The 18,456-nt window shown below is 37.9% G+C and overlaps 2 protein-coding genes across 7 annotated transcripts in view; one reads left to right on the plus strand and one right to left on the minus strand.

Annotated features, from left to right (window-relative positions):
- BRD7 (bromodomain containing 7) overlaps positions 1 to 18,456 on the plus strand; it is a 73,723-nt gene that overhangs the window by 16,809 nt on the left and 38,458 nt on the right. For 2 of the 3 annotated variants that reach the window (XM_048870752.2, XM_048870750.2), the window contains exons 11-16: positions 936 to 1,068; positions 3,418 to 3,529; positions 7,126 to 7,182; positions 8,418 to 8,526; positions 8,720 to 8,863; positions 10,355 to 10,498. In XM_048870752.2, the coding sequence (XP_048726709.1) occupies positions 936 to 1,068; positions 3,418 to 3,529; positions 7,126 to 7,182; positions 8,418 to 8,526; positions 8,720 to 8,863; positions 10,355 to 10,498 (699 nt within the window). Of the gene's footprint in view, positions 1 to 935; positions 1,069 to 3,417; positions 3,530 to 7,125; positions 7,183 to 8,417; positions 8,527 to 8,719; positions 8,864 to 10,354; positions 10,499 to 11,697; positions 11,915 to 18,456 lie in introns of those variants that run through there. The other variant, XM_048870751.2, reaches the window with a different exon arrangement.
- Positions 13,375 to 18,456, minus strand: part of ADCY7 (adenylate cyclase 7) — a 121,635-nt gene continuing 116,553 nt past the window's right edge. For all 4 annotated transcript variants that reach the window (XM_048870748.2, XM_048870749.2, XM_048870747.2 and 1 more), the window contains 3 exons: positions 17,769 to 17,883; positions 16,962 to 17,086; positions 13,375 to 16,843 (listed from right to left, as the gene is read on the minus strand). In XM_048870748.2, the coding sequence (XP_048726705.2) occupies positions 16,697 to 16,843; positions 16,962 to 17,086; positions 17,769 to 17,883 (387 nt within the window). In that variant the 3' untranslated portion in view covers positions 13,375 to 16,696. The remainder of the gene's footprint in view (positions 16,844 to 16,961; positions 17,087 to 17,768; positions 17,884 to 18,456) is intronic.

Here is an 18,456-nt window from a genome sequence, read left to right on the forward strand (position 1 = left end):
TGTGTACTGGGTGTATTGGTTGATCACGGGACTATGAGCTGGAATGTGATGTGGCCGTGAAAAAAGTCTAATGCAGTCCTACCATGCATCAGGCAAGGTATTTCCCATTAGAGATAGAAAAGTGTTAGGGCTCTGAGTTACAACAACAAATTCTTTCCCAGGTGTCTGGCTGGTGGGTTTTGCCCACATGCTCAGAGTCTAACTGATCACCATATTTGAGGATTGGAAGAGACCCTGAGGTCTCTGGATCAGATTGGAAGAGACCCTGGGGTTTTTCATCTTCCTCTGCAGCATGGGGCATGCATCACTTGCGAGTGTAAATGGTAGATTCTCTTTAACTTGAAGTCTTTAAACCATGATTTGAGGACTTCAGTAACTCAGCCAGATGTTACGGGTCTATTACTGGAGTGGGTGGGAGAGGTTCTGTGGTCTCCAGTGTACACAAGGACAGACTAGATGCTCATGATGGTCCCTTCTGGCCTTAAAGTCTATGTGGAAATACAGATTTGTACATACTCAGTGATGGCATGCATTTTTTACATCATGCTTTTTAGAAAATCATGCCCTTAATGTTTGGAGAATTCAGCTTTATGTAGGGACTGTATCACGTAGAAGCCAAATAACTTCTACACAATGAAGAAATGGGATGGAAAATCCCTTTTAAGTCATTTGGTCTGTATACCTGCCAGTGCAGGACTGTACTTCTGTATGTATTCTAGTGCTTTAACCAGATATAGTTGATAAAATGTTTGTATGTAAGAAACTCTTGGAATTAAATTGATGCAACAAATTAGTAAAAACTTGTAAGAAATGCATTGCTTAAAGGTTCCCTGTTTGGGACAACTTTAGAACACTGAATGTTACTCCTAATGTTAGAATCTGATATTGTGCACATGTAAGATAAGACTAATTAGTGATATTGTATTATTCAACAGTGGTATACTTGAATTATGGGCCCTACAGTTCCTATGCTCCAGCCTATGACTCCACATTTGCAAACATCAGCAAGGATGATTCTGACTTAATCTATTCAACGTACGGGGAAGATTCTAATCCAGAATGTTTCAGGTAAGTAAGAAAGATCTGTATTCCAGTTTGACAATTACTGAAGTTATCTTGAGAGTAAGTAGAGTTTGTACAGACTTCGTTAAATATTGTTTATCGTAACCTATGCATATCTAGGAAAAAGTAAATATACCTGTTTCCAGGGGTGAAAGTAATAATAAATTCTTACCGGTTCTGGGGGCCGGTGCCTCAGGCGAGGCTGAGGGGTCAGTCTCCCCCAGCCAGCCCATCCGTGCTGCCTGGCCCCTGTCGCCCAGGGCTCCAGCAGCGCTTTAAAAGGGCCCGAGGCTCCAACAGCTGCCCTTTTGGCCCCCTGCATCTGTGGCCCGGGGGGTGGAGGGGACAAAAGGGGCAATGATGTTAAAACACTGCAGCAGTGCTTTAATGTTCCTGCCTTCCCTGTGGGCGACCCTGCTGCTACAGACCCCCCCAGATGCTGTCGGGGGAGGTGAAAGGCAGCGCTTTAACGTGGGCTGCATATGGGCTGGTACTGGCTCAGTTTCACCCCTGCCTGTTTCCCTATCAGTAGCAGTTACAGCATCTAATTCTCCTTTGTGATGAAGAGATCCCATTTCATCTAGTATGCTTACCTTTAGCAGTAAAACAAACTAATCTTAAGTTAAAGTTTCTGAAGTAATTTCAATAAAACAGTTGTGGTTGTCAAATATTGATGGTTAAGGCTGTGTCTTGCATATTGAATGCAACCAAACAAGATTCTGGTACTTACTCATAATTCACCTACTCTACCTTTTAAAATTGGTGCTATTTTAACACACAGCTCCTTTAATAACAATGCACCTGTGACATTAGCAAGGGAAGAGCAATCTTAGGGAGTTTGATACTCTTGATCCATGAAGTGCATGAAATCAAAAACTCCATTGCAAAGATAACACTGACTGATACTGGAAAACTGTATTTTTCAGGCTCTTAATGACTGCCATAAATTATGATAGGTTTTCACATGTTTTAACCAGTTTGATTGCTCTGTGCAAATAAATGAGTCATCTTTGTACTGACTTGCTTAGTTGCCGTTGCCATAATCCAACACTGTGTAATTCCACAACTGCTTTAAAATAAGACTGCAAGTGTGGTTTACTGGGGAAAAAAAATTTCTTTTCTAAGAGCTAATCTTTAAAGCTATCTATCCAAAGTATATGAATATGCAGAAGATCTGAGGGGGATCTGCATGTTTAATTTTAAAATACTACTTAATTTCACACACACACAATTGTATATATAAAATAGTTAATGAGTGACTTCAAAAATAATCTGGGTTTCACTTTCATCAGAACTTAATAGCTTTCTTTCAGTTAACTATAGAATCATAGAATATCAGGGTTGGAAGGGACCCCAGAAGGTCATCTAGTCCAACCCCCTGCTCAAAGCAGGACCAATTCCCAGTTAAATCATCTATATTTCTGTATGCTTATATTGTTAAATACTTAAAGGTATTTTTGCACTCAGATGCAATGGTGATATGCTTAGTCCCTAGATAGTTGCTTAGTGTACAAAGATGTTCATAAAAAATGAAAATACACTCCCCTGCAGTTATTTCCCTGGTGAAACCATTGCGTTTTTGAAATCTTAGAAAGTGTGCCATCCTGCTTTAATACAGTTCAGAAACTGAAGACTAGTGTTGATGGCTAGGGATGTTTAGATAGAGTACTTTTTAGTACTTCTAAGGAACCTGATTTTATTGTGTTAGACATGAGGCACCTTTACTACTGGTGTCAAATGTCAGTTCATGAACCATGGTGGTAGCTATGGGACATCTCAGTGCTACACAAACTTCAGTTTCAAATATAATGTATAGTGCTTGAAATGATGATCAGATTTATTATACTGAGCAAAATTACTGTAATTGTCTCACGTCTTTTATAACCACCCTCGATTCTAATGCCTCTACTCCATGAGCATTTATTTGATACAGTTATGAATACACCTTTGTCTTGATGTGCTTTAGAAGCATCTCCTGAAAGAAAATTAGAAAACTTTCTAGTGTTGTTAATACTCCATGTTATAGCTCATTTCAAATACCTGAATTGTTTAAACAAGAGCAACAGCAATAATGAATATCAAACATGCAAAACTAATTGCAGTTTGAGAACTTGCTGCTTAAAGCACTATTCAGTTGCATTGTAGGCTACATTGGGACTCTAAGTTAGTCCACAGGCCACAAAAGCCTTGGCTATTTAAACAAAAAGTAAACCTATTAGACTGAATCCCTTGCCAATCTTCTAATATCAGCATTTTCAAAGTTCAATATGTTGGTTTGACATACTAACCATTTACAGGGTTTTTTCTGTCATCCATGCTTGATGTGAAATTGATTTCTTTGTAATTATCTTTCAGTATTCAGAATTTTTTGGCAAAGTCTCAAGACTACCCATGTGTAATGGCTGATGGTTTGCTGGATGTTTTAACTAAAGGGGGATATTCTAGATCTCTGAAAGAACTAGAAACGGTAAGAATTGTGATTTGGGAACTTTCTGGTGCTTGGTTTATCTCTAGAAGAGAACGAAAATTAAAAGTTCTGAAGCCAGTTGGGCTGATGTGATTTAGAAACTGGCATTTCTAACTCTTAGCTAATATGTTTTTGAACATGACCCATTTTCCTAGTCTAGCTAGATCCTATCACGTTTTAATTAACATGCGTCCACCCTCAAGTCGATGATTGACAAATGAATGGGTTTTGAAATGTGTTAAACCCTGTATGTCCTAACTGTTAAAACATGTTTGTTAACCCATTGTTAAATATGATCTATTGTCCTAGGCTAGATAAGGCCTTAAAGTAGTTCTGCCAGGATATGGTGCAGATTTTTTTTGCGGTTGGATGTTGCTGTTGCAATTGTCAAACTGTTTGATTTAAGGATTAAATAAAGGACTTCACCTCGAGTAGCTTCAAGTTTTCTGCCTTTCAAGCTCAAAAAGGATATTTTCTCATACATTCATACACAAGTCCTTGGAATAAAACTCTACATATTCAGGACTTGGGAGTTTCCCATTGGTCCCCACAACACATCCCATTATAGGCAATGAGTTACAATTATTAAAAGATTTAATCTTTTCAAAAACAATTCATAGACTGAATGAAATGTTTTAATCTGGTTTTCATTCTCCACTGAAAGTGAAGCCGAGAATATAATTTGATGTAAGAAATTCACTTTCAGATCATTTCATATACCTCTAGTTATGCTTTTGCATTTTTAAACTCTTTGTTATAGAGAATACTGGGAGGGAAAAACAGTCAACGTGTAATAGTTGGGGGTATTGTCCAGCAAAGTCACTTAAGTAGATTGAAGCAGAAAGTTGACTGACTGTGCAATTAGACTCATGTTCTGAAGCAAATCTCATAAATTTGACAACTGGTATGGTTTTCCAGAAGATAGTTGTAGCAAAAAAAGCTGGAAAGAGATAGTAGCAAACACTGACTGCTTTCCAAAGGCAAAAATGCAGTTATGCCAGCTTGATTTGCAAAAATTGATTCAGCTTTATGTATTGTTGTACGCAGTAACTTTTATAACCTTATAGTATGTAACTATTACCCAACTTTATATAAAACCACATGATGGACTCCTAAAACATGGCTTCATAGCATAAATTGACACAAGACTTGTCAATTACTTTTTTAAATAAATAATTCCACAGTGAACAGTTGAAACTCTGCAGGTGAGCATTTTCAAACTTAATTTTTATAAGTAGTAGTAACTTACCATAAGCAGAATAGTTCCTGAGTGCAGAAGATGGGCACCAAGCAGAGGTGTAGTCTGTTCTGTATGCATAACAACTTTTGAAGAACTGAGCCTGCTAGCTGATGATTAAATATACAATATGGTTCTCGTCTCTTCCCATGATGTTTAGAACTTTAAAATTTGATCATTAGGACATATAGAAAAGGCATTAGAGGAGTTCTAGATGCTTTGACAACTTACCGGTTCTAGTTTTATTCGTCCCTCTGTCTGTGTGGTTCAATTCATGATACTAAGGTGAACCTGGCTTTACAGAGAGAAAGTACAAAAAGCCAATGATTTAAACTAAACTTGCTCTTCTGTGAACTATAGCACAAGCAAAACACACTGTGTATTTTGCCACTTGTATGCAGTCATTCCAAACACAATTTTTATACAACAAGATCTAATGCAGCATTAAGTCAGACAGTTAAAATAAAAGCCAGGAAATGCAGAAGGGAAGGCTCCTGTAACAATGTTAACTTAGGCCATGTTTGAAATAGTACAGATGTGCAACTGTTGCTTTGCAAATGGGCAGTTGAATGTATTTAATGTATGTCATAACATGCAGGAAGTGCATTCTCGTTTTGTAACTTTGAGCCCTAATGTTGCATTGATGTAACTATTAATGAATTTAAATTCTACTTTTCTAAAGAAAAAGATTGTCCTTTCCTTATAATATTTAAATAGTCACAGTTAAGCACAAACCTCTGAGATGAATGGGAGGGGAGGATTCTTGCCTTTGCTGTTGGTGAATGGCTGGAAACAGTTTTTTGCAGGGTTTAACTAGCCATTATCACAGCTTTATATTATGACAACTTTGTCTTTAGAATAGGAAAATATAGGACTAAATCACTGTCACTTCCATTTCCATAAGCAGGATAATGGATCTGATTGTGGTGCATCCCCAGATCTAGTGAAGCTCTTCTGGGGGTATTCAGCTCTGCAGACAGGAAAGACTCTGAGACTGCTGTTCATTCTGGCATTGTGCCCTAGAACCAATGATATTAGCAGAGTCAGGAATTGACCCCACTGATAGGTTCACCTTCTCTTGATAAAAGGTTGAGGTGGAAATTGAGTGGCATGTCTTTTGTTCCTTGTGCTTTTTTTTCTTCTTCTTTCCAACCTAGGAGACAATCTGGCCCTCAAGTTCTGTAACAAAGTGAAAACTTGCAAAATGAACCATGTCCTTGCCCCCTCCTTACTGTAATGGTCTCTGTAGAGTCGGCCCACAATTTTCTTTTGTTTTTACTGGTAAGGGAGTAAAGTTTTTCATTTTTGGGAGCAGGAGGTTTTTGCTCAATTTTCATTAAAAGTTTAGTGTACCCTTAGCAGCAGCCCATCTGATTAGCCTAGGAGAATGAGTCTTTCCTGAGGTAGGGTAGGGTATTATTATTCTGCTAATTAAATACTTAATTATTTACCCATCTAATCCTCCTTGATCCCTGTGAAGTTTTAGCAAGTGCTCATGCTGAATGTTCTCACCAAGCAGAAGGGCTGATTTGGCAGGAAGGAAGTGTGGTAACAAAATGCTGCCCACAGTCCCAGAGTGAGCTTAAAGCCATTTTAAATAAAATAAAAAAATTGGTCTAGTTAACTATGTTCCCATTTTTAAAGTATTAGGTTTTAGAGTTTCACACCATTGAAAGGAATGGGGAGTTCATGGCTCTGAGATATTAACAAATTGATCAACATTTGAAAAATTGTTGGCTGCCCTTATAACTGAAGATAATTTTTGGCTGCAAATTAGTCAGTTTCATACTCATGGACACTGGGCAGTGAACCTCTGCCCAGAAGTACTATTTATTTAGTTTTAATTTTTTCTTTAACCCCAGAGACATTATCTTAAGACCACTTACAGGATTCAGTCACTTTTGCTTTAGACTTAAAGAAAAATATGATTAGAACATGTGTTTCAGTCTCTAACTTAGAAAGGAATTTTCCACAAAAAACCCCCCAAAACAAAAAACTTTCATGCATGCAAAGAAAATTTGAAAATTTTGGTTCAAAAAGGAAACATTTGCAAAAAGGATAATGGAAGGCATTTTGCAATATTTACTGAAGTGATTGTCATTATGGTGATTACACTAGCCTGCTCCAAACAACTTAATAGAAGGAAAACCCCTTACTGCTAATTTCTTGTACAAGACAAATAAGGAATGTTCTCTCCGTTAAAAACTGCTGTGTAGTTTTTGTTACCAATGAAAACCCATAACACTGTTTTGTCTCCCTCCATTTATGAATATCCCACTGTAAGGTTCTGGTTTTGCTTTGTACTTTAAAATAGGAACTCATTTTAAATGTCATACTAAATACTTTCTCATAATTTCAGCCAATGGTGGATGCAGAAGGTCAGCATGGGAGAAGCGATGCAACAAAAGATGTGGAGGTGATATTTTCTCTCTTTTTCCAAGCAGCTACTCCAAAAGGCATTTTTAACCCCTAACCCCTGTTCCCTCTAAGCTGTGCGTGTGAACCTAAACCCTGCGTACACAAAAATTTGCTCCGAAGAAATTTTTTGCGCACACAGCCTGTCAAAAATTAGAGGGAACATTGCTCCTAACTGCAAAATAGCTTAAAGCTGGAGAAATGTGTGCAGTTATATAAACAGATGTTGTGTACCACCATTCAAAACTGCATGCTTTTTTTGTAACTGTTTTGTATTTCAAGTTGTGAGGATAAAGTCCAAAAGGTAAATCTCACATCAGAATGTAGATCTGATTGGTTTTGATATCAATCTGTGTGACAGAAAAACCTGAAGCATTTATTCTTAAGTAAAATCTTCCACGTTTACAATGCACAGAATGAGACATGTACAAGTTTATATTTGTTACTGTGTGTCATTCAGAACTTTGATTACAGGAGTCAATATTTTCTGGTACCTGCAACATACTACAGTAATTTTGTACAACGTGTGTCATTTAAGATACAGATTTTAAACCTCCAGTGCCCCAAATTGCTTAGGGCCTGGTTATCTCAAATTGCCTGTTGTCTTGCATTACTGAACCAATTAACTCAACACCCGATGTTCAGTTGGGAGGGGGCTGGAGCCAGTATTTTCAGCGAATGGACTGTACTTTGGAATTTCATCATCTGTTGGTGCTCCAGAGCCCAAATTGTTTGATCTTCAGCTTATTTGCTTAATGGCTTTTGGGGGGGAATGCGGGTTGTGGGAGAGTCCTGGTTTGAGATGGGTTCAGGAGGAGTTTATATTTGGAGGCTGGTCATAATTTGTATGTTTGTTACATTACTTTTATTTGTGTGCCCAGAGCTCTGGATACTTGCAACTCTGAAAATACATAAATGGGATGGAATAGTTAACTATAGAACAGTAAAAGATTATTGTTGCTTTGAAGTGAAGAACAAATGAGGTAAATCTAAATTAGTCAGTCCCCCAATATCTGACAGTTTTCTAATTTACACACTGCAAAAGCGGTGGCATGCATCAGCGTTTGCGTTGCACTCCCAGTCAGTACCCAGCCCAATCCAGGAAAGCTACTGATACAACCAGCAGACCAAATTAGGTGATGAATCCTGGTCACGTGCCAACTGAGGCACTTGTGCATACACGAAGACGACTGCAAAAGCATTTTTTAAAATCTTCATTTAAACACTTATTTGCAGATTATAGAAACAGATGCGGCCAACAAGTTGGACTCTAGTAATGATAGGCTTACAGCACTGAAAGCAGTAACAAATTTTGGAATTCATGTAGAGGAATTTGACTCTGAAGGTGAGTAATCTATTGCAATTAGGAATGCAAGTGCTATTTTTGGGCACATTGTATTTTGTATTATCCTGTAATTGGTTTGCTGTAGCATGTGAATGAGTGTGTGTGTGTCTCTCTCTCTCTCTCTATGTGTGTATATATATATATATATATAAAATCTCCTCCTTTCACTGACACGGGCTTTTCTATCAATCAGAGGCTGAAATCTTCCAGAAGAAACTTGATGAAACCACAAAGTTACTCAGAGAGCTCCAAGATGCTCAAAATGAACGACTGAGTACAAAACCACCTCCCAATATGATTTGTCTTTTGGGTCCATCTTACAAAGAAATGCATCTGGGTGAGTATAACATTTAATTGATGTTTAGAAAACAATTAGGTCAGTTGGAATTTGTATAAAGTTATTACTGGTTAAGAACTTCCTAGTAAATTTGTACATTGGGTGAAGGTTGTTAAAGAGTGACTTTTTGGTTAAACTGTTATCTTTAGTGTGAAACTGGAGGTGAATTTGTTGAGTGTTGTGTTAAAATAGGACAGTCAGAACACCTGGAGGGCCCACTTGTCAATTCTGGCCAAGGAGCACATGAATCAGGTGGCTTCTGTTTGATTTTCTTTCTGAATAACTGTCTCAGACAGTGGCATTCCAGCTCCTTCAGCTGAGATAGTAATTGATATGCAGTGCACCACCTTGGATTGTTGGATGTTAACAAGTTATGATAGAACTAACTTTTAGTTGCTTATGGTGACTATTAAAGACTTGTACATCTGAGGATTGAGTTATTTTAGTATGAAATTCTCAGTGTGCTATAAGCACAAAATAGAGGGCCTGGGTACTAATCCAAACTCTGATATTGCCTTAAAGCAAGCTTTCTCTCTGCTTCATTTCCCTATTTGGAAATTACTAATCTGTAAAAGTAACTCCCTTCTTGAGTGATTGTGTGCGATGTATCTAAACAGTTGAACAATGTGAAGCGTTCTGTTTGTCAGCTAAGGTCAAGTAAATATTTGAGAATTATAGCTTAATTCTAAAACGTCATGTCAGTTTGAGAGGCTTTTAGCTCTTGTACATTCTCGTAGTGCATTTCCTCTTCCATTAGCCACATACATCTTACCAATTCCATGCAAGTCTAAAGTAGACCAAATCCTCCCTTTCCTGAGGGGGAAAAAATAGCTGATGTGATGTACTTTACAGCTGTGGGATCTGAGAACTACTGCATTTAAAGTGAAAAGGGGCAATAGCTATGGCCTCTTGTTCACATGCAGGATTGAGAACCAAAGGCAAAATACTCAAACCCAAAGATCAGTGCCCTGAGCGCCACATGGTCATTCGTCATTGGTTTTCCACCAGCTGTTTACATTGTGACCCTTATGATATGGAGCAAGTTAATGATGCTTGCAGCAGCATTACCGTATGCTTTAAATCTGTCTAGCTTCTGTTGCTTCTCAAAGGGGTCTTAGTAAGGAGCTGTTTCATCTCCTCCTCCTTTCTCCAGCTCACCCCACTCTCTGCTGGTAAGTAACAGTTTTGGAATGTGCAAGGAAAATGCTGCATTTTCTCTCCCTCTGGTTCCTAGTGCCTTTACTGTGTGATTAATGCCCATCTGCTCCCCTGCAATGCCAAGTGCAACACAGGAGAAGCAAAGAGCCACTAGATTTAACTGTCTGAGTGACAGTAAGATGTCTCTGCTATTATAGGAGCTTATTTAGTTTTTATATAACTACAAATTCACCAAAGCTAAATATTATTTACAGCTGTGCTGAAAGTCAGACTTCAACTCTTCTGGGCAATTTGTAAAAACACAAATTAATTTACAGTATTCTAACTTTCTAGCGGAGAGAGTGACCAATAATTTAAAAGAACTTGCGCAACAAGTGACTCCAGGCGACATTGTAAGCACGTATGGAATCCGAAAAGCAATGGGAATTTCAGTTCCTGTACCTGACACTGAAGCCAGCTTTGTGGATTTAACAGATGGTGAGTATAGAGTGTATTTAGCATTGCAGTAGAGCAAAACTACATCTGCAAGTCATCGTAGTATTGTTGGTAGCAACTGCAGAAGTTAAGGTGGAGTCCCAACTGCTGGTCTCTCTCCCTTTTTTAAATACTTTTTGGGTGGAAATTTGACATGGTTATTCTCAGCCCAAAGGTAACTTTGTTGTTTAGAGAAGTGTGTAGAATTGGTACAACCACTTAAATTAGTAGAGTAAAAAAAAGTTTTCCCTGTCTGTGTATGTTGTAATTTTTGCATTTGCACATCTGACTGAAGATGAAAACAACACATGTAGAAAAAAATGCATTGACTCTCTTAAGCATTTTTAATATTAATTTGGCATCTATGCATTAGAATTTTTCCTTTTTTAAGCTTTCCATTTAAGGGTGCTCAGTTATGAAGCCGCCACATATTGAAAATAGTGAAAAGAACGGGAATTAAGGATTTAAGCCTCAGTAATGTCATTTTATGGTTGGCAAGTCAGTCATGAAATGACTAAGTTTTCTACTGCAATGTTTATATTTATACTATTTTTCATTTGTTTGCCTTAAATACATACCTCCCTTTTTATGGCCTAGGCTATACAAGGTAACATGGATATTGACACTGCAACAGAAACTGACTCTTTTGAATTAGCAGATGTTTCAACATGAACACTGCATTAAATGCTAGCTTTTCAATTTCATTTAGTATTTTTAGGTCAGTCTTGTTTAAAAAACAGTGACTAGCATAAAGTATTATAGCGTACAATACCGTACACGCCATCCCTCTCGTTTGTAACAGGTTTTAGTTAAGCTGTGCTACTGACAGAGTAAAACCATTTCTTGATAGTTTTTATTCTGAAGCAAACTTTTCAAGCAGTTTTGCATATTTCTTAAATGAAAAACTGACATCAATTAATCATACTACTGAGATCAGTACATTTATAAAAGATATTTATGGTGATGTACACTGCAAGAGTAATGCCCTATCTGGTTAATTAACAGAAATAGAGCAAGAAATATGTCCTAGTATAATTACTAGCTCCTTAATACAAGTGGATTCACTGCATAAATTGATTCATGCTGACATAGGAAATTGACTTCAGGAGTAGTAAGGGAATTAAATTGTATATATATTACTTTAAGGGAAGTTGAATGGGATAACTGGACTGACCAATCTGTGTGGAATAACTTTTTTTCAGATGGTCAAGAATCTAAAAAGGCTGCCATGTTCAGTGGAAATGAATCTGGTCCAATTGGAATTTGAAACTTCAGTTTTAAGTTATATATTTGTATTTGGTCCTATTAAAGAACTAGATTTAAATTTTGTTCAGGATGTATTCACTGAACATCTGTACATTGTGAGTTAGAGGAAATATTTTGTCTATTAAATTTTGGAACTTGTTAAACTAAATCAAAGGTCATGATGGTTTCATGTTAGAGGTCAGTTACTTCTAATGCATACACATCTAATCGTGAATTTGGATGGACTAACTCATCATTTTCAAGGGATATGTCAGGCTATCTACAGCCTCAGGCCCAACATAATTGTGGCTACATAATCTGTCTGTACCGCTATTTATCCAGCAGTATTCCAAAGCCATTTACTAACTTTCAGATCTGGTGCACTTGAATGCATGCAGACTTTCTTTTAAATAAGTATATAGCCTTTATGGATGCAAAGGAAAAACAGCTTTCTAAATAGAAGCCGATAAAATTTGATAAATTAGTGGAAGATGCTATATTGAGGCTGTATAAATGTAGCCTAGGCTTCTTTCATGACCTTGCTCTGTTTATCACTTTCAACCAACTAGAGTTTTTATAATGTTGCTGCTAATTATTGCAGCTATCAGGACAATTGGTTAAGAATGCCTAGCCAAGATGCATTACTCTTCTGAGTAAGGTAATTAAACAGTGACATTAACAAATCTCTTGCCTAAAGGTTCCATAAACCTTTAAGAGGGCTTGACCACTCGAAGTTTCAAACTCCCCGACTGTGGACCCAGCTCAGATAGTCACCTAGGAAATACCTGCTAATTAAGCTGGAGAGCTTTAACTCAGTTGGAATAGCTGAGCTGGTGTAGGAGAGACAAGAAAAGTACTGTTTTAATGGCTGCCATTCTCTACTGATCCTTAGTCTACTTTGCTTCTGTCTTTGGTGACTAAGTTGAGGATGAGTGAGACCTGCAAGCCCCCCAGCATCACTTTGATTAAGCATGTCCCATTTCCTTTCCCAAGGTAGGTTTGCACTGTCACCACATATCATGGACCTACTCCTTCTCACAGCCACCAGATTTTTTCCCAAGCCCCTTTCTTCCATAGCTTCTCTTGAATGTAACGAGGCTCGTTTCTCTTATTTCCACTATCCACTCCCCTTTACTTTGGGAATACAATTTGTCCTCTCAGATTCCCAGCAGCCCCTACCATGTTGACAAGGAAATGCTTGAACTGCACCTAATCAGCAATTATGCAGTTAGTGGAGATGGGCTGCATATGGTTGAAGTTAAGTGGTTGTGTGAATTTACTTTGGTATGTTCAAGTGCTCTACTCTGACAGCTCTACCAGAAATGCTGTATGGCTAGACATGCAGTTACTACATGTTCTATTGCACTATGCAAATACTCTAAATTAGGAGATGATAGAGGCATCAGCCCATTCTGGATAAATTAGAGAAATTACTCTCCAGTTCTCAAAAGATCAACCATGATTACATACTTTCAAGTGAAGATTTCTATCTTGAACTCTGTGCATTTAAGAGAAGAGTCTAGTTGTAATTAGGCTTAAGTTGCATAACAGTTTAATGAAATATGGAAGGAAGAAATGAAGGCTTATGTACAAATCTGCTTTAGATGTTATATTCTAAATAATTACAAAGCAAGTTTCAGAAAAGTCTTTATTTTAAAGTAAAAAAAGTTTTGTTTCTGTGCAGTAGATAACTTACTCCATCATTAAAAGTTACAGTATATAATCAATTGTAAATTAGATAAATTGACATTTTGTATTTAAAGACTTGACTGTTTGTTTTTAAAGTCCTAATAGGTAAGTTTCACAGTTCTGGTAAAAGCATTCTGTATGGCTAAGGCTCCATTTAAGACTTTAGCCAAAGAAATGACCCTTCGTGCACGCAATCTAATCATTTAAAAAAGTATTTAAGTCGCTCAAGGTGTCGCACGCCCCCCCGCCAATATTCATGGCCTTACACTCACTTTTCAATGTTTCTGTGGGTGAGTCTTTCATATAACAAGGTGAACTGAGGATACAAAGTGCTGTTAAATACTCTACAAAATTTCAAAGAGTTTAAACTGATAATGTCCCTTTAAGATCATATAGCAAATACAACTGGTAGCAGAAAGACAACCCTACTTCATCCAGCCCAAGAGCTACAAGCTACTGAAAAATACTTTACACCACTTCCATAATTGAGACCAAGCAGCATATTAGCTTTAATGGCAATACAAAGCAGTTCAGAATGTTGTTAGATATGGTTTAGTTCCACAATCCTAATTACATCTAAATCTCTAGCACTATTGTGGACAGTGCCATAATTTCAGAACTGGCTCTGTCCATAAGCAAACTTCATGATTCAAAATACTGAGGCAGTATGGTCTGTCAAACTGAAGTACTGTAGCAAAGGCCACTGAATGAAGCCTTCTATTCAGAAGAATTCAAGCTTCTTATAAAAACAAAATAAATTAACATCTCAAAACTCATGCTTGTTAAATGTCTCCTATCACAAACAATATAAAAGCGATAGGGAACTGAAAACTATTTGACAGAAATATACAAAAGGATACTAAATTACACTGACCTTTTTTTATTAGCACAAAGTTTAAGTATTAAATATATTATGAATCTGTTGACAGAAAGGAAACAGCCAACCTCAAACTAAAGTTGTCTAATATACTATTTTTTGTAGGAGACTGCAGCAAAAGCAGTTTTGACCAACCACCCTCAGTAAGGCTTTAAAAATTAAGTTTTTAATCCACAGTAGGACATTACTCAGATTTGTTCCTGTCATGAAGCACAGGCACTTTCCAAGAAATTACACAGTAATTAGAAAACAGCAGTGGTGCAGGCAACAACGATTGTTAAAGAGACAATTTGGAGTCATATACCCTCATACTAAAATTGAAATATTAGCAAATGCTGCTTTGTGTGTGGTGTAATAAATTATCTGAACATAGCACTTTATACTGAACAAAATAAATACTTGAATTTATTTTAACCACTTCACTTTCTAGTCACAATATATACAGGGAATGGAGGAAAAAAAGCCTTTCCTGATAAATGTTTATACTTGAACACCAGGTGATATCCTTCTGAGACACTATCTTCCTCATAACCAAAATTTTGTAGTAGTTTGTCTTGACATGATTATGTATGGTAGAAAGTTGTTAGTTAAAATTTAAAGCTAATTACACTCACCTGAATAAACTTTAAAGGAAACATTTGAACATTGATAACATTGACAAACTTCTGAAAATATCAGACATGTCAAATGTTTAGAAACATGCACAGCTCTGAGAACACAGGCATAGGTGATTCGTTCGGAAGGGTTGTCAAAGGGGGAAGTGCCACCTAGGTTCAAGTTTGCCTCAGGTCACAAATTCGGGGGGTGGGGAGAGAATTGGTCTTGTATTTGCCTTTATCACAGAAACACTACACAATTTGAGTGGCTGTTTCTTGTCAAGAGAAGGTCTGAGCAGGAGAATAGCTGGCAGGCCAGAATTAAGGTGCATTGAAAGATCTGTTAAGGGAAGTTTGCATATCAGCCGTTGGTATCCTGCCTGACTGGCTAATGCTTATGCACCTTCATAAGCACCAGATCCTGACTAATATATTAAATGCAAATGTTGTTAATGACAAGAAGAAAGTTGGGATAGCAATTCTGTATGCCTCAGAAACAAGTCAGCAGTTTGAGGGACTGGCCTCATCCAGGCAATGGAAACCAAATGAGAGAACCGCAAGTACTCCTTTTCTTTTTGCGAATACAGACTAACACGGCTGCTACTCAGAAACGAGTCATCGCAAAACACAGTATAAATATACACAGTCAAAGGGCATGATTGCAGTGAATGCAATACTCACATTTACTGCCTCACTGCTACATGCACATCCCTAAATGGGCTTTCACTCTCTGGAAATAGTCTGGATTTCTTCAAAGTCAAAAGACTAATTCTGAAGGTCAAAGTGGCTTACTTCCAGTACATACTAAAACAGTTGTTTTCATCTCATCTAAGAAATGAAATATGGTTTGTCCCTTGGTATAGTGAAAAGCAGGGTAAAGAGAACAACATGGGTTGTATCCATAATAGCAGTATTTTGAACCAACTTCAGACAAAAATCATTGCCTGTACAACTGCTGATCAAGAAAGGCTTTACATAATGTAGGGGGAGGCATGAGTTTGTGGAAAAGTCATCAAGGGACAGGGGAATGTGAATTATTGCACAGTTACTCTTTCCAAAAGGAGCTAGAGTATAATCACCATATATTAAACCGTAGTTTGCTTGTCTCTCTCCCCCCCCGCCCCTTATTCAGCGGTCTTTTGTCATGAAAACAGCTTTGCACTGAAGACCATGTATATATCAATGTTCCAAATGTACTGTCACTTTTTCTTAAGGTCTCTGACAAGTGCAACACTGCTAGCAGATCTAACAAAGAATGAGGCAGTGGAATCATAAGTATAGGATTGGAAGAGACCTCAAGAGGTCATCCAGTCTAATCCCCTGCACTCAAGGCAGGACCACATAATAACTAGCCCATTCCTGACAGGTGTTTGTCTAACCTGTTCTTAACCTCCAATGACGGAGATTCCACAACCTTCCTAGGCAATTTATTCCAATGCTTCGCTACCCTGACAGTCAGGAAGTTTTTCCTAATGTCTGTTCTAACTGGGAAATTAGTTCAGCAGTGCATCTGCATGTGCTATTAAGACCTTTAATCTCCCTGAATGTAGGCAAGGAAATACTAGGAAATGCTGCAAGACAGTTCCAGAAAAATCCTGAAATTATCCCAGAAACAGGCAGTCCACAATTGCTTCTAGGCATTTTCAGGTCACTCTCCTACCTTGAGATGCAGAGATACCATTAGTAGTACACATACATTTGGAATAATCTCCTTTACATAAGGAAGGAAATTTTAAGACTTCACAGAAGGGAAGTGGTGGCTCAAAATACATTTTGACAAACTTCGTTACAGACTCAGTTCAGTCCAATACCTTGGGATTTGGCTGTATCTGTACACACAAAGTAAGTCCTTAGTTCTCCCTTTCCTTTGACATTAATGAGTCCCCTACATTCACAGGAATATCCCAGTTCCTGTAATATTTTGCTCGTCTCTTCTGTAACCTGAGTGAAACAGAAATAGTGAAATTCTTGTAAAACACCACGGAAATTAACTTTGAGCATTAATCAATAAAAATGTAAAAGTAGTTTTCTACAAACATCTGAATGCCCGTCTTTGTACCTGGATTTTTCCAAGTTCACCAGTACTCTCCATCCTGCTAGCGACATTGACAGTGTTGCCCCAGATATCATACTGGGGTTTACGAGCACCAATCACACCTGCTATTACAGGCCCATGGTTTATCCCTACAGAAATAAAAGTACATGCCTTTAGAGTTAATATAATTTTGCACTTTAGTGATATATAACCAGCAATGAATATAGCCTCACTGCACCCTTTGGGGATAAGGAAGCACAGAGAGGAAGTGACTTGCCTAGGGTAACAGGAAGTTTGTGGCAGAGTTGGCATGTCGTCCAGATCTCCTATCTCACCGACCTGTGCTTTAAGCAAAAGTCCACCCTTCCTGCACTTCGTGTAGAACATTAACAGTCTAACAACAATCTTAGAATTGCCATGTAACGAGCCAACAGCAGCACACTATCCAGCTCTCTCATCACCCTCATATCCAACCAGCATACATACCATACTCTCCCTCTCCTCCCTGTTTGCAGCTGCAGCATTATTTCCCCTTTTCCCACACCCAGCACCAGAAACATCCCTGAATATTGCAGGAATATCAGGATGATGAGACTACAGCCACAGTCCAAGGTTAGATGTGGAACCTCACGGCTTGGCGCATTTAAAAGCTAGACCAGACAGTGTTCTGTCTCTTAGTATTTATATTATGCTTATTACCATAATATTCATAATGTTCAGTGTCAAGAATAATTCAGCACTGACTGGTGGCTTGACCATCTAATAATCCTTTTGCAGCTCTAGTTTTTGCAAAGCTTGTGGCATTCACATCCTGTATGAAACTGAACTTACCAACCCGTAGGCGGAAATTGTTAAAGGAATGTCTGTTGATGCCATCTAGTTTACTCATCAAGGCAATTCCATACTCCACCATGATCCCAATTTGAGCATGCTGTCTCTCCTGGTCCTAGGTAATTTATAATGGATATTAATGCCTTAATATGTAAGACCATGTCAAGTTCTCAGTGTAATGAATGGCAACTGTCCGTCTCAAAGAACAATGATGTAAGCACCAAAGCAGTTCAGTTATTGTGTGTTGTTCTACTGCAGCATGAGTGGTCACTGTAATGCTGCTTTCTGATGAAGTCCAGTACTATCAATTAATTACATATCCATTTATAAAGACTGGAGGCCAAATCCATGTCAAGCCCCAGGTGAAATAAGATACCATGGCACAATCACAGCTCAGTTCAGATGTACATGCACAATAATTAAAATGATTATTAAAGTAAATTGGGTCTGGCTGGCAAAAGGAGAGCCTGCTCTGCTTAGTATTCATAAACCTGGCTCTTTACATCTCTTTCCAGACTTTAGTGCAGATTTAAAATTAAGTGCCCTGTACGTACAGCACATGTATTCTCACTCCTCACACCAAAACCTCCTGGTGATGGGCCTGAACCAAAAGCCTGGGTTTAAACAGCTCTTAGCTAGAGAGTGTTTGAAATTTAGATCTGATTTTTGCTACCTGAGTTTGTTATAT

This window comes from Caretta caretta, chromosome 12, assembly GCF_965140235.1.
Source record: "Caretta caretta isolate rCarCar2 chromosome 12, rCarCar1.hap1, whole genome shotgun sequence".
Classification (NCBI taxonomy): Eukaryota; Metazoa; Chordata; order Testudines; family Cheloniidae; genus Caretta; species Caretta caretta.